Genomic DNA, 16,523 nt, shown 5'->3' on the forward strand with positions numbered 1-16,523 from the left:
GGCTATGCCCAGGCAAGGGCTGCTTTCCTCCCACCCAGGACACAGCAGGGAGCTCGCGGGGTCTGTAATGAGCAGGAGTGACTTGTTAGCACTGAATTAAGAGGCCTGGTGGAAGGAAGTGCACGGGTGACACAAGCTGCGTGGGGCAGGCGGGAGCTGAGCAATAGCAGCTGGAATCCCCAGCAATCTGGTAAGCGCAGCTCAGCCTCGCACTCCCAGCTCACCGATATTGGCCTCCGACAGCCCCCGACAGTTGGTATTAATCATGCACATCGCCCCAACACAACTCTTTACTGGCCATCAATTTCCCGTGGGTTTTAAAACTAAAAAACAAAGACAAAACCGCGTCGTTTGGCCGCCACTGAGAAGCACATTAAGGGGCTGTCAGCTTCTCGACATGCACCCTGCATCACTCTTTAAGCACATGAGAAGTTCATTATCCCTGGAGCTCTGGCAGCCATGGGGATGCTAGCGTAGGGAGCGTCGCAAAGGTGCTCCTGCCATCAGACATGCCTGGTGGCTCCCAGGGTCCTCCTGGCTGCCCAAAACAGGAGCCTGGGGTCCCAGGCAGGGAGGGGGCACAGCTGCAGCGGGGGCTCTGGGCTTGTCTGTGGCAGGACAGGGCACTCCTGGCCACAGCGCTTTCCTGGGCTTTGATCTTGAGCAGATTTTCTTGATGGTCCCTGCAGGCTGATGCTGCAACCCCACCATGGTGATGAGCATTTCTGCTGCGAGCATTTCTGCTGCAACATCCTGTGACAGCCTGACACCACATTTGCCAGCCTGTGGGTGCTCCCTGACAGCCTGAGCCATACTCTCCAGTTTGGTGACATCCCCGGCAGCCCAATACCACGCTTGCCATAGTTTGCTGATGCTCCCTAGCAACCTGACACTGCGCTCTCTTTAACATGCGACCATGTAAAAAAGCAACAGCTCGTTTGATTTATGATACTTCAGAACAACTAAGATTCAATTGCTCTGCACGTCCCTGGCTCTGATTACCTCCTAAATGAGATAAACTGATGGCAATTTATCCCCAGACCTCACCAACTTTCCCAGGATGCTAACCTGAGATGCTCATGCCCTGCACACGTAGGCATGGGGCTGGGTGCATGGGAAGGCAGCCTGGCTGCAGCCCACGTTCCTCTGCACTCCCCTGCTGCTGTTGCTGCTCCTGCCTGGGAGAGGCTGTGACCGAGGGCTGAGCCTGACACCTTGCCTGTGCCTGGCCCACCCAAGCTGCTGCTCTGGGGGTTCCCAGCAGCGGCACCCCCCAAACTGGCAAGGCTGGCATGAGCCAATGGGGAGCACAGCTGTCCTGCTCCCAGGCCGGTGTGCCCTCCTATGCGGGATGAGCACCATGAGGGATGGCAGCTCTACCACAGGGCATGGCAGCCCTGCTCTCTGCACAGGGATTTTTACACTTTCACCTTGCTGACTATGTGAAAGCAAAAAGCTCCGATTATCCTGTTACGAAAAAAAATACTGTAACCGTTCAAAAGCAGCTAAAAAAGATTCAAGGAAGAATCAGACATACGTATGGACACCAGGCCATAACATAAGTCATCAGTCATGTTCCTGATGTGGAGCAGCGCTCAGCCCCAGGTTCACAGCTGGAACCAATAGCTGACCATCAAGACATCAGGATGGGACCTTGCATAGAGGCTCATTATCTCTTATTTGCTTGTTGCCAGTTTCCACTTCTAAAGCAGGCTGCCATGCAGGACAGTGACCTGGGTGTGACTCCAGTCTCGTGCTCGCCCAGAGTGTCTAGAATGGAGACAACCCAAACATCAGTCCCACAGTCACTCCTCTGCATCTGCCCTGGGCTGCCTGCCTGCTCCTGGTGACCCATCACGGTGCTGAGCTGCGTCAGCTCTCGGGGCATCTGCCCTGGGCTGCCTGCCTGCTCCTGGTGACCCATCACGGTGCTGAGCTGCGTCAGCTCTCGGGAGCAGCCCTGCTGCTGGGAGCAGGAGAGAGACAAAATGCATCACTCAGAGAGGGTACCATGAGCAGGGAGACCCAGTGCCAATCAGACGTACGGCAGGTGAGGGGATTGTCTGCCTGAAAAGGAGCGTGCGATAGGCAGCTCTGCAATCTGTATTGAGCACAGGGGGGTACAAGGACCCCTCCTGAACAGAGATGTCCTCCTCTCCCCAAAATGGAGTATACAGCTGTTTGCCACTGAAACATCAGGCTGGCTGCAGCAGGACCAAGCTGTAAACCTTGAAGCGTGTGCTGCCTGCGCACGGCAGCAGTGGCTGACTCCTGTGGACACGGAGCAGGGTGCCACTGGCACGGATGCTGCCCACAGCCCCCTCTGCACCTGCAGCACGCACAGCCTGGCCGGCCCAGGAGATGCTGATGCAAGGTAACCCGTGAGGACGACAGAACTGACCCAGCCTTTGGAAGCCAAATTTTGCCATCAGGTCAGTTTTCTAATACAGTATATTGTATAAAAAATAATACAAATTAAGTTTTTGAAAAGCCGACCAAAAAGCCAGAAAACCCGCCATGCAATAACCCATGTGGGGGACACTGCACGGGACTGCTCTGACCCAGCCAGAACCTGGGAGCAGCAGGTTCTTGCCATCTCTGCCTAATGACAGCGCTGAGCCAGTGGATACTGCACTCATTCACCGACTGGAGGAGGACACAGGGACCTGGAAAGGCTGTGTTAGGCCGGATTGCTCTGGTGACTTCAGATCACAGGTGCCCCTTCTGCTCTGCTGTGCCCCTCCCGCCTCTGCTGTGCTCTGCTAACCCCTCACATGGTGTCCTCACTGCTCCCTTCCCACCACCGCACCGGTGCGGACTAAGCAGCCGGCTGCCACATGTCCCAGCAGCGGCAGTACTGCAGGTCACTGGGGAGGTATGTTTCCTGCTCCCGGTTCTGGTGCCAGAGGCTTCTGGCAGCAGCAGAAGCAACGTGTGTGCAAGGTCTGTGCAGTGACAAATGAAGTTTGGTAACTGACACTTCACTGGCAAATGAAGTTCTGTGTTGATAAATGCAAAGTAATGCACACTGTAGGAAAAAATTACATTACTCCAACACCTGACAGGGCTCTAAATTAACTGTATCAAGCCAAGACAGGCCTGGGTATCACTGCAGATAGCACAAGACCTCTGCCCCACGCACCACCATGGTCAAGGACCAGGGCAGGGAATAACAGAAAATATTCTGTTGCCCTCGTACACATCACGTGGTATCACATCATCACTATGTGCTGTCTCAGTCATTCCGCCTTCCAAGGATACTGCCAAACAGGGAAGGACAGCAAAGGTGAACATGCAACTGAAAAAACCTCCCTATGAAATGACACAAAAACTGGGATGTCTCAAAGATTCATGGACTGGGCATCTGAGGAGGAGGATGACAACCATCAACCTGCCCACCCGGATGCAGAGGGCAGGGAATTCTGCCAGGGGCCAGATCACACACATCTTGTGGAAAAGTAACTAACTTAATTTTAAGACTTTGAGCAGTGGTTAGTCCACATTACTGCTTCATAAAAGTGTTTCCACATTTAATTACCTTTTCCACTAAGAAATTGTATTCAATTTTGTGTAACTTGAGATCCCAGCCTCTGCACCTTCTCACATCCCTGTCAGCTAACGCTGCGTAGCCTTGCAGGACCAGACTTTTCTCTATAAGTGCTGAAAATATCAGTCCTTTGCTTCCCAGTCTTTATTCTGGTAAGCTGAATACCTCAATGTCCACATCACAAATACATTCACCAGACCCAAGTCAGTTTTGGGACCTTCTTTACAACTCTGTCCAATATTTCCATGCCCTCTTGGAGTATTATTTAGAGGATGTGGCACAGTACTTTAGCATGCACTTTCTTAGTCTCACGGGTAAGTGCAAAGTCATTCTGCTCTTTTGTATCCTGCTTTTACAACACATAAAGAATACATGTCTCTCTTTTTGCCAAAACACTGGACTGAGAGAACTACAAACCAAGAGCCGATGTGGGGAAGGGCAGTAACATGTCTGAAAACTCAACATATACCCATAGCTAAGAACACATCAGTTGTTCAACAAATTGTAAATACAGATAATACTTCTCGCTTTTCATGAGACATCCAGTGATTATGATAGACTCAACTGATGCTCAAGACGCCCGAGTCAACCACTGCAAAGGGCAAGTCTTTCCTAAACTCCGTGGTTTTCAGATGAAGTTAACTACAACAGAAAAGACTGAACAACAGAACTGCTGAATTCCCATGCAGATCATCACCCCAGTGTTTCCAAGAGAGGGAACTTAAGAAGAGTTGTTCTGCCACAGGAAACCTGGGCTGCTGGTCTACAGGCTGACCTGTGATTTGGCTAACCATAGATGCAGGCTTTGGAGAATGTGGTTGCCAAGCTCATCTCTACCTGGACAAAACTGGATGGGTTTTCACAGCAAAATACACCTTCCTGTGTCTTGCAGGCTCCCTGCCAAGCTTTGGGTTCCTCTTCAAAAACCGCAGACACCAAAATTTCTCAACAGAAAAACCACCAGTACTTTCAGCACAAGCAAAGCAATGTATACGTCTCCAACTGGTTGCCTGAAGTAGATAGATAAACTTTTCCAAGAGACCCTCAGCTTGAGGCAGACGGCCAGCATAGGTCTTTTAAATGATGAATGTTTGGCCAATTTACAAGCCGAGTGAAATAGGTTATTTCTTGTGGAAGAAAGTGTCTGCACACCTTAAGCATAGTTAAGCATGCCTTAACTATGTGGTGTGCTCTCAGGTCTGCTAATACAGTTAGTTACCACTAACAGTATGTGCAGTCACAGGCATGATGGCAGTCCTGCTTCTGCTGCAGGTGAGAAATCAAGGGCAGATCAAGAGGGGCTGGTTGCTCCTTTCTGCCCGAGCACAGCCAGCTCAGAGGAGGAGTGCTCTAAGCCCCAGGTCCCCGACAAGCCCTGGCAGGACTCCTGGGTGCCCAGCGCTCTGAGCCGGCAGAGCTCCCCCAAGCAGAAGACCTTTCCTACCTTCTGCTGCTGTGCTGGGGCCGTCAGGCCGAGTAGTCCCTGTGCTCTTTTTCCTGCGATGCTTCTTCCTGTTCGCATGTGGTGATGGAGGTGGCTCCAGCTTCGGGCTGGCAGCACTGGAAATGTTTGGGCTGGAGCTGAGAGAATCTGCAGTACCATTAGCTGGGAACAAAGATAAAGAAAGTAATGTACAGCAAGACAGTGACAGGCTGCTCTTTCTAGAGACAACCAAATGTCCTGGAGACAGCCCTGGTGCTCCACCTGGCTCAAGATGCACAGCCCTATGAGACAGGACAGCACCTGTGCTCAGTCCCATTGCATGGGGCAGCTCCAGCACCCACACTCCAGCTCAGGGCTGGCAGGCTCTTTGAGCAGGGTCAGGCTGGACACACTCTGCACTGGAATTCCTTCAGGATGATCACACAGAGACAGCGCTGGCATCTACGTAGCCAGGGTGAGCACAGTGGCATCACTGGGGGCAGCCTGACATACCAATCCCTCAGCACACATCCCCATGTGTACTGCTCAGTGGCAGTGTCCTCACAGGGCAGGGCATGCGTTTGGGGAAGGGACAGTCCCAGGAGGTGCTGTTGGCCCCCCCAGGAGCAGATCCAGGTCCCAGGATCTGAAGAGCTGCTGCAGAAGCATCGATACCCCACGGCACTGCTCTACCAGATGAGGTGACTGGGGCTGCCACACTTAGGAACCTAAGCATGATGGTCTCAATAGGCTTCCGATACGGAGCTGAAGAAGCTGCATCCCCAGCAGCAACACACCAAATTTATCCTCAATCATACTGTTCCTTACAATTAATAGCAGAATTAGAAACAATCAGGGAGCTGCCTAATTACTGTCAATTAGAGCGCGCTAATCAAGCTCCGATCACACACACACACGCTGCCGCTTGCACTCACCATTAAATGTCAAATTTCATTAGAGACCAGCAACAAAATCAAAAGCCTGACATTCAATTTCAGCAGCACACACAGCGCAGGCTTCCAATCAGCATAAAAATGCAGACTCCGGGGAAGGCAACGAGGCGCAGGAGCCCTCGCTGCACTGTTAACCCTCTCCGAAATACACTCCTGCCTCTCCAGTGTCCACCCACCCACCGGGCATGTATGGCAGCTCCTCTCCCAGCCTGCTTCCATCCCGGGCAGCTTGCCATCCACTTTGCAACGACCCAGTGTCTCCCACCAAGTCCTAACCTCTGATTTCCATGCTTTATGACACCTGAAATTGAGGAAGTAATCACGGTGTGTAACAAGGGCAGCATCCTCCAGCAGTGGGGACTTGGCAAACCCTTCTCAGGCTCCAGCCTCCCATTTCAGCCTTGTTTGGTCAGCCTGGCTCTCTGGGGCTCGCTCTGTCTCTCTGTGGCAAAACCAGCATCCAACACCGGGACAGAGGCCTACCAGCAGGAGCCAGGGACTGCCCCATGCAGAGGTCTGGCATGTAGCTGGTGTCCTCGCAAGGCTGGGAGAGGAGCCAGCATCAAAGCTCTTCCATCTCTGGTTTCTACTACGTTTGACACACACTAGTAGGGTGTTTCTGCTGCTATTTATCCACAGGGAAATAACTCACCCTTGACAATTAAGAGAGATAAATCTAATAAAATCAGACTCCAGTTTTATAAATATAAATTACTGATACTGTTCAACAGGACTACATTTAGAGCAGGTGTGAGGCACCTTCATCTCCCAGTCTTAGATGTCACAGGGGACCTGAACTTTCTCATCTGAGTCTACACGTGGTGCCTGCAGCCTACCTCTGCTGCCCACCTGCTCACCAGGCTGCCCCCCGGGTCAAACCAGGCACTGCTGGCATCCTGCCCCCTTCCAGGCTCAGTGTGAGGGTTCGTGCATTTCTGCAGCTCCTGCCAATGTGCTGGTGGTGAGCCTGACACCTCCTGCTCCACAGAGCACAGGCTGTCCATGTCCCTGCTCTTCTTACTGCCCAGCAGCCAGAGCCACAGAGCTGGAGGCCTCCAGGGCCTCCAGTGGGATGGGGATGGGACTGCAAAGGGACGGGGGCAGAACATGAAACACGCTCCTCTAAAAGACCAGGTGTTGCTTGCTCTCCCTCTTTCCCCAGCAGGCCAGAAGTGAGCTCCTCTGACCCACTCGGGGACTTCCAGGTCCCCATCTCACCCTTCTGCAGGCACCTGTGGGACCTCCTGGTTCCTCCCTCTGAATCAGCTGGCCTTACGGGCAGCCCCTGGGTCACCATGGCTGGGGCGTCTTCCCATAACGAACAAACACAAAATGTGCTGGTGTATGTTTACACGACCTGTACAGCCTGTCCCACCCCTCTTACATGTGCTTTCCTGGGCACAACTGGAGAAGTCAGCCCATCCCCTGGCACCAGGAGGGCAGCCTGCGGGGCTCCTCACCCTGCCCACCATTTCAAGCTGGAAGCTCAGTGGTGCGCTCAGACCTGGGCTGCGCGGCACAGTGGCATTGCCGGGCCCGGTCGCAAGGCACGCCTGCTCTGCCATAGCTCAGCCCCGTGGCAGAAGAGGGACAGGCGCTCAGCTTGGCACGCGCAGGAAGCCCTGCCTGCCCCCCCAAAAGCTTTGTGACGCTAAGAACCCACTTGTTCTGCTGGCTGCTGGCCAGGCAGGTACGCAGCCCACCGAGCCGCCCACCTGGCATGTGCGCAGCCCAGGGCTGCTCCAGCCAGCAGCGCCAGGAGCCCAGGGGGCTGCCTGCCGTCCTGAGTGGTCCTGTGGGCAGGGGACAGATGCTGGGAGGTACAAAATCGCTGTTGTCCCTGCCAGCGCAGCAGTGACAGCACTGCGAGCTGTGAGCTGGGCGACGGACGGAGGCTGCTCCAGCAGGTCCCCGAACAGCCGAGCTGGTTGCCCCTCGCAGGCTACAGGCCCTTCAGCACAACTGGCCCAGTCCGCATCTGCGGACCACTAACACAGGGCAGGGCCAAGCAGGACCGACCCGCAGGGCTTGGGGTCCAGCATAGTGTGGCGGGACCCAAGAGTGGATGAGCAGCCATCGGTACTTGAGACATGTGAGCCAAACACCTCACCCCTCCACATCACAGGGGGAGCAGCACCATCTCAGCAGCCATTTGTGTCGGCCTTCGTGTTACTTTGCACGAAAGAGGCAGATTGCTTTGGGGTGGCCAGGGAGCAGAGGCCAGCTGCTCTCCTGTGACACTCGGGCCAGAGCCAGGGTAGGCAAAACGCACTGCACAGCCACGCCAGGCCCCACGCTCTGCCGCGGCACTGCTGGGAGGAGGACAAGCCCTGCCACAATGGCTCCTGGGCACAAGGCAATCCAGGCAGCAGCTGCTGTCCGGAAGGGCTGCACCACAAAACTCACCTGCGTCTTCTTGCCCGCACCGGGGTCTGCAGACCCTGCTGCCGCGCACACAGGGGCACACTTGGCATTGTGGCACGGAAGGCTCCTGCTGCCGGTGTGCACGGCTCCCCAGGGCAGGGGGAGGTACTCTCAGCAGTGGGGGTACCCCTCTCCCGGCATGGGGGACCTGCCCTACAGTGTCCCAGCAGATGCGTCCCTGTCCGATGCGGTGCGTGACGTGTTGGTCCCCCCCTCGCATCCCGCTTCCTCCGGTGCTGGAGGAGCAGAGGCTGCCCTGCTGCACCCCGTGTCCGAGGCGAGGGGAGGGGGGGCTGCTGGCACATTAATGCTCAGAGCTGCGCCCTTCCGCTCCCGTCGCCTGCGCTGCCCCATCAGCAGTAACAGTCTGATTAATTCGCTTCCAGCAGGGAGCTGATGGGGCCAATGATGGAGCCGCTGCATCAGGCGCGCTGAAATTGATAGTTTTTCACAGTTACAAATGAGGAGCCTCCTCAGCTGCAAATGGCGCCCGCACAGTCGGACTCCGGTAATGATCATAAAGAGGCTCTCTTTAAACTGCGAAAGCCCCTGGGACCGAGCGGGGGGGCGGCTGCCGCGCTAATGAGAACTACAAGGGGCGAGCAGGCATGGAAATGGCTCCTCCACTCTTGATGTGCATTTAACTGCTTTTTTAGTGCGGCGGCAGAGCCAGGAACGAAGGAGTGATGAATGCAGCACAAAAGCATTTATTTTCCAATTCGGCAAAGTGGCTACGTTGGGAAATGTATGAATTATTTTAATTCACTCAACTGTCCTGAAACATCACAGAGAGCGAGTGAGCGTGGGGGGAGGGGGCGGGCTGCATTCAGTGTGTGCTCCAGAGACAGGAATTACTCTTATTCGTTCAACTGCCCTGAAACCTGGGAGCTGGGGGTGCTGACAAGGAGCAGAGATGAGGGAAAGTGATGGTTGCCCCTCGCATGGTGAGTTGAGTGGGGCAGGCAGAGGAGTCTGTGGTCAGACCGGTCCTGCCGCAGAGCAGCATCCCTTGGCTGGAGGGAAGCTTTACTGTGCCTGGCAGGAGAGCTTCTCCCCCCCAGGGTGGACGCTGCTGGCTGACCCTCAACAAGGTGGACAGTCCCAACAAGGCCGCAAAGGCTGTGTCTGACACCCACGAGCAAACTCTGGGCTTGCAGCCACAGGGCAGAGCTCACAACTGCCCCCATCACCAAAGTAAGCCCCCCCCGCCGCTGCAGGTGAGGGGAGCATGGTCAGAAGTGCTACTTACAAGGGTTGGGGCAGCTGCCGGGGATAGCCACAGCCTCATTCCACTGGTCTGCGCTGGAGATGGAGTAGGAGCGCTGGTGCATGCCGTCTGGCTTGGAGCTGAAGCCCACAAGGTTGATGCCGCTGATGGAGCGCTCTGAGTGCAGGGAGGTACTGCTGGTCGAGTGAGGAGCACCTGGAAGAGAGGCATGAATTGAGCATGAACCAACTGCTGCTCTGAAGCATGATGGAAGAAGGAAAAGCTGTGCAGTACCCAATGCGACATGCTCCTGGGGGGCCCTGCATGAGCACAGGCTCTCTTTGGTTCTCCTCTCCCAAGGGGTGCCAGCACATGACCCCCCAAAGGTGCTGAGAAAACAGCATTGTCCAGCACACACCATTTCTCAGAGGACACCCAGCTTGACGGATTTCAGCGCCGCACCCTGGGATGAGTAGCTAGCCATCCTGGCACACAGCTTCCCCCTCCAGCCAGATTTTGCAGCTGGAGTTCACAGTCTGCTCACAATTTTAACTATAGCCTCAGGCACCTGGACAAACATGCACCCACCCCATAGCCAGCATGCTTATCCTTACTCCTTAACTTCACTCCTTGCATGTCCCTAGCAAGAAATACAACCATGCTGCAGGCACTAGGAATGAATGGGAAATCATATGGAGGATGTCAAAGTGACAAGCAGGGGAACAGACATCTGTAAGGTGGACATCGTGGGTGTAAATGCCTCTTCCCAATAGCTGGAAACCCCTGGAGCTGAGCCCAGGAGCCTGAACCCCCAAGAAAGCAGTGTTTTGGGGACCAGAGGCTATCACAGAAGACACGATCACCCAGTGATTCAAAATGGGTCAAGTGTTTCCGGATTACAAGGATATCCAAAATTTCCAGACTAGTAAACAGTACAGTTCTGACAGGGAGCAAGGCTGCAGGCAACCTGCCAAGGAGGATGCTGCTGCCCTAGAGGGACTGCCCTACACCTGCCCACTGCAAGCACGTTCCCGTGCCTCCCTTAGGGCATTCAGCTCCAGCCTCCGTAGAGCAAGAGCTCTGGGGAGCTCAGGGCTGAGCAAAGGGTCCCTGTCCCTACTCTGAAGCTGTGTTTCCTCCTTCCACACCCAGAGGCACAGATGCTGGGCTGGGACTCTCACACCACCCCTTCTGGCCACAGAAGATGGCAGGGCCCGCTGAATGGCTCCAGCTGCAGCGTGCCTGGCTGATGAGACGGGCACCCACATCCTGACCCCTCTGCTTGCTCCAGCCTGCCAGAGCTGACCACCCCACGACCATGCAAGGAGCCGGGCTAAGAGAAACCAAGCAACTTGTTTCATGAGACTGGTGCCTAAGAGGGATCCTTTCACAGAAGCAGGCTGGAGAGCAGATGGAAACTTGCAGAGTGGGTCCCAGATGGATTTGCTAAAGCCACAACAGCTCACCTGTGTCTTCGCTTGTGTAAAACCAGCCTCATTTTGCTCTCACAGAATTCCAGCACAGCTGAGGCTGGCCAGGACCTCGGGAGACTGTCCTGCCCGACCTGTGCTCAAGTGGGGCCACCCACAGCCAGGCTGCGTCAGGATGCTTTTTGAGTATCTCCAAGGAGGGGGACTGGGACCACACAGCCTTTCTGGGCAACCTATTCCAGTGCTCAGCCATCCTCCACCAAGGGCAAAGCCCCACAAAATCCCATGTGGAGCCCCAGATTTTGTTCATCAAGTCATGTTTCTGTCCCTGCTGTTTCCATGAAAACCTAAGAAATGTGATTTGATTGTCACTGGTACCCGAGCACTGCCTGAGGCTGCAGAGTGCCTGGAACCACAGCTCAAGAAGCCCAAATCCCCCCCTGCAAAAGGTGGACCCAAAGCATGTGCTGAAGGGAGGGGTGATGTGGGCCATCAGCCATCCACCAGCACCCATTGCTCACCGCCAGCGCGGCAGGTGCCTCCCACCCTCCTCCGTGCACCCACCCTGGACCAAAAATCCCCCTTCTCTGCTGCACTGCAGAGGGACGACCTGCAAGCCCTGCCTGCCGATCCTGCCTGCGCGGTGGTTCTGAGGCAGAGCTCGCCGGGCGGCCTGAGCTGCCACGGCCCCTGCCCGTGGGGCAGGAGCAGCAGCGCCACTGGCTCGACTGCCTCCAGCCCGGCTGCAGCGCTCCCCCTCCCTCCCCTTGTTCAGCACCACAGAAACACGTGTAAAACCGTGACACTGACTTTGCCTCTAATTAGCCCTTAATTTACAAGACACACTCGGAAGGGTAATTAGCTGGCGCTCAGCTCCCGACTGCCGCATCCATCTCCTCTCGCCTCCTCGTGGGAGGGAGCCTGCTGCCACTGGAGCAGGGACAACGCTGCTCTCCCGGGGCTGGGAAGTGCTGGGCCCTGGGGACCATGCTGCTGGGCTGGGACAGGACAGGACATGGTGGGATGGGACGGGACAGGACGGGACAGGTCAGGATGGGATGGGACAGGACGGGCTGTGCCCAGAGCTCAGGCAGTGCCTGCCGGCCCCAGCCCAGGCTGTGCATGCAGCCAGTGTCTATTGCCACAGCCATGCAGGGGAGGGAGGCAAACAGGAGGAGCGCAGAGAGCGGGGGAGAAGCTTCCAGCAGAGGGGAAAGCCCTGCAGAGCCCCAGTTTGCCCCTTGCACCCCCACCCCAGCCAGGCTGTAAGCCCCAGCCTGCTGGCATGTGCCCTTCCATCGCTCCTCCGAGGACCCCAAGCACCCCAGCCCTGACCAGGGCCAGGGACCTGCAACTTTGCTGTGTCCAAGGCACCCGCCAGACCTGTCCTCCATGATGGATCTCATTGGTTCTGTGTGGTGGGTGAGGCTGAGCAGAGGAACGAGTGCTGGCTGCAGGAAAGGCAGCAGGAAAGGAAGGCTGCTGCGGTCAGACTCGCCGAACAGCAACCCCAGGTGCCTCGAGAGACTGCCCCGCAGCCCTGCTCAGCTCTGCCGCCGCCTGCTCTGGGAGTACACTGTGCTGCCTGGGCAGGTGGCCACAGCTGCGGCGTCACGCCGGGCCTGCAAGACACCAAGTGTGTGCAGAAGAAGACTCACTTGGGAAAGCCGCTGACACATGCTCAGAGCCCACTCTGCACACCCACAGCAACACCCGACCCTGCAGCACTGCCCAGCGTGAGCCCCTCGAATCTGACGCCTGCCTTGCCAGCAGCACATGCCGTGAAGCGGTGCCAATTTGCAAATTTCATTTTGAAATGAAAGGGTGCTGCCACGAGTTCCAGGAACAGCTTCTATCAGCCTCTGCAGCCTCTCCAGGAGCTCCCTGCACTTTACACCAGCTGCCTGGAGTCACCCAGTTGCAATGTCCTCACAGCCCCTGGCTCACCGACCTCTCGGCTGCGCCACTCCACCTCGTCTCAGGGACCTGCAAGGTGGCCCCAGCAAGGCTCAAGCTCTCAGGAATTGCATCCCTTTGGGAGTGGCACCACCGGCAGTTGCTGGATATGTTCCCTTTAAATGAGGGAAGCAAAGTGAAAGGTGAATAAAAGGCTATATGTAAAACACTAATTGCCTCTCTGAGCCAAGGCGTCCAGGAACTGAACTCTCCCTGACTCTGCCTTACAGCCCCTCAAGCAAAGCTCTCCCAACCACTACTTCCTCCAAACCCCCAAAAAAGCAGTTCACGTAGACATGATAGTGTCTACTCACCAGCAGGCAAGGCTTTGTGATGCCTTTTTAAGTAAAGCCTAACTGATAACATGGCAGTAAATGGAGAATCACCAAAAAACAGACCATCATTTTTTTAAGTGTGGAGTGAGGCAGCCTGGCCACTTCAGTAAAACACTCAGATCAAAGCAAACGGGAAAGTCTTCAGTAAGGTGCAGATGCACAGGGAACTGGATAACTCAGGTGAGTTAACAAAAAAGGGTACCATCGGCTGGGAAGGAAAGCATTTGCAGAGTCACTTCAGGATTCTTGGACAAATCTTTGGATAAATTTAGCATTTTCAACAGCAATTTGGCAAAATAATACACAGGTTCTGGTGAGATTTCCTGGTGACATTAAGCTGGAAGCACTGCCAGTATTTTGGCAATGAAGACATCATGCAGGACTAGATGCTTTTGAAAAGTGAGCTAACAAAACCACAACAAAATCTTTTAGTACAAAATGCAAAGATGTACTCTGGAACTAAGGGGCCTGATTCAGAAAGCCCTGGAAAGTATGTACTGCTGTCTATGGGATCTGGATTGCAGCTCAGTGACAAGAATGTCTGCACTAGGCTGGGAACACCAGAGGAAAAGGAATTCTGCAAGTATCACCAAACCACACCACCACCAAGGCTGGAAAGCTGAATGTGATCCCATGCGTGCAAGATGAAGTATGTCTTCCATAACTGGGAAACACGCATGCTTGCTGCACAAAGCTGGTGTGATACGTCACCTAGATCCTCACGCACAACCCACCACCTTGAAAAAAACCAATTCAAGGTGGAACGGGTACAGAAGACAAAGGTGACTTTCCATTCCTATTGATCCCATTCGCCCAGCGCCCCACAGACAGCAGTCCTGAACTACTGTCAACTGCCAGTAATAGCAGTACAAAGTGTATGGATCTGCTAAGCAAAGCACATACATTTTTTTAATAGGAGTAACAGAAATACTTACATTCTTGACAACTTCACTGAGGAAAAGACCAGTTCTTTCTCCTCCTTCAACATGCAAGAACCTGACCAGCACTGGAGAAACCAAGCCATGACACATCAGCACTACTTCCTCCCACCAGCTTTCGACACCCATTTCTGAGCAAGCTCCTGGTGATGCCTGACATCTCCTGGATGTGCAAGTCCTGAGCATTGAGTGTCTGCAGGCTGGCCAGGGCACGGGACAGAGACTGCCTCAGTGGCACAGATGGCTACACTCTGTGTGCCAACAGACACAGGACAGATACCAGTGATTATGGGCCTGGGCTAATCCCTTTGCTGTGATTGATGTCGTGAACCCAGGAACACTGCCATTTCAACCTGAGAAAGGGGACAGGGTCCCAAAGGCTCATCTTCCTGCAACACCAAAGTGTCTGCACACCCTCAGACCCTGCCTGGCGACAACTCAAAGGGCGGGCTGTCTCCTGCTGGATTTATTCAACACTAAAATACAGCCAACGGGAGGATGGTCAGATGGCAGCTAAATTCTGCTCTGCCTGCGCATCTCCACGCTACTGTGGTCAGGATGGCTCAGTTGGACACGATTATCAGGCATGGCAAAGTGAGCATGGCAAAGGTAGCAGAGGAAACCCTTGGAGAAGTTTGCAGCTCCCATGAAAACTGAAGGTGCCGACTTCTGAACCAGCTGCTGCTGTCTGGAGTGAGCTTCGCTCTTGGTTCCTTCACTGGAGCTATGTTCTGGCACAGCGTAATTACTCGTGGATGGGGTCATTGCTCTTCCTCGAGCAGCAGACTGGGTCTCATCAGCTTGGCCTCAGCTCTTCACGCTTTCATCGTTTCTCAGCTGGAACATCCCAGCATGCTCCTTCCCCGTGTATGAAGCCACCACGAGCCCAGGCTGATGCAGCAGTGGCAGGTGATTTTAGAGAAAGCAGGAGGCTGGCCGGATACTCCACCCCAGCTAAGACTGCTTCTGGGTTCCTCCGCCTCCCAGAAACACAAAGGGATAGATCCCCCAGCACCCGCACCCCGTGACTGCCCCGAGGCCCTGCGGAGCTGAGGGCACAGCCAGGCAATTACCTGCAATTACGTTTTTCTGAGCAGCCCCCAACTGCCCACCCCCACCTCAGGACCGCTCCCCTGGGGCAGACGCAGGCTGCTACCCTGCCTTTATAACATGGAAGAAACCACGTTCCTTTGGTGGAACAGGGCTATGCTGAATTTTGAAGAGGCACAAGCTAGACAGCAGTTGGGGAATTCCCCCTTTTTTAACGGCCAAGCACAGGTCTTTTCTCTGGAGTGCCAGGCCTTGCTCCGGCACAGGAGGAGGGCTGCCACCAGGCTACCTCGCAGCAGAGACTGCCAGCTGCACAACATGGGATGGTGATGAAGCCACCCCAGGGCGGGGCGAGGACACCCTGGCACAAAGCAAATCCTGTTTTCTCTAGTGCTGCCGTAGGCCAACAGCACGCTGCAGATTAATGCTATTCACTGCCTGCCAAACCACGTCCTGAAGAGTCATCAGTTACCACTACCCATTAACCAAAACTCTAAGGTACTTGTTGCCAACCGATCATCACTTATTCCAAGCAGAAATCAGAATGACTGCAGGTCACCTGAGTGCACCAATGCTCAAGCACTCTGTGGGTGCCTGCCGCTGGAACATGCCTTGCAGCCCCCCGAGAGCCGCGTGTGTGGGGCAGCCGCGGTGGCTCTGGGACCCCGGCGTGCTGCTCCTGGGCTGTGTGGAGCGCGCTGGACCGGGATCCACCTCCAGCTGGTGGGAAACTCCTCACTTGTGAGAAACCAACCAGTTCTTCTGGGGAGGCGAGAGCCAGTGAGCCTGGTTAAGCTGACTGCCTGTGAAATCCCCGCTGGTAAAGACATAATTCACCACTCTCCGTCAATGGGCGGTCAGCTGCCATGTGCACAGGAATGCAGCTGTCCTGGGAGCACCCCACGGTTGCCTTTCCCAGAGCTGCCCCCACCCCCGGAGCAGGTCCAGAGCCAGAAGAGTCTCCATCAGGTTGGTTTTCTGAACAAAGCACTGCCTGCTGTTTTGCTGGACATAGCTGCTCCCTTCCTCTTGAACAATTCCTACCAGCAACAAGGCCAAAACACGTAGGCTAGCTCTTATCAACCAGGAGCACCAGGATGGAGACGTGCCATTTGAAAGACATTAACTTCCAAGTTCTCCTTGGGAGGTGGCAACAATGCCGAGCACCTACACAGCCCCACAGGCATGGCAGGGCATGTCCTGGGATGACACGTGTCCTTCCCAGCTCCGCTAACAGCAAATGCCTGTGGGAAATCACCG

The 16,523-nt window shown here is 55.0% G+C and overlaps 1 protein-coding gene across 3 annotated transcripts in view; it reads right to left on the reverse strand.

Annotated features, from left to right (window-relative positions):
- The window catches only part of AGAP3 (ArfGAP with GTPase domain, ankyrin repeat and PH domain 3), a 148,405-nt gene that overhangs the window by 12,210 nt on the left and 119,672 nt on the right, over nucleotides 1–16,523 (reverse strand). For all 3 annotated transcript variants that reach the window (XM_055708248.1, XM_055708249.1, XM_055708247.1), the window contains exons 12-13: nucleotides 9,597–9,770; nucleotides 4,992–5,153 (exon numbers count right to left, since the gene is read on the reverse strand). In XM_055708248.1, coding sequence (XP_055564223.1) covers nucleotides 4,992–5,153; nucleotides 9,597–9,770 — 336 coding nt within the window. The remainder of the gene's footprint in view (nucleotides 1–4,991; nucleotides 5,154–9,596; nucleotides 9,771–16,523) is intronic.

This window comes from Falco cherrug, chromosome 4 (assembly GCF_023634085.1).
Source record: "Falco cherrug isolate bFalChe1 chromosome 4, bFalChe1.pri, whole genome shotgun sequence".
NCBI lineage: Eukaryota > Metazoa > Chordata > Aves > Falconiformes > Falconidae > Falco > Falco cherrug.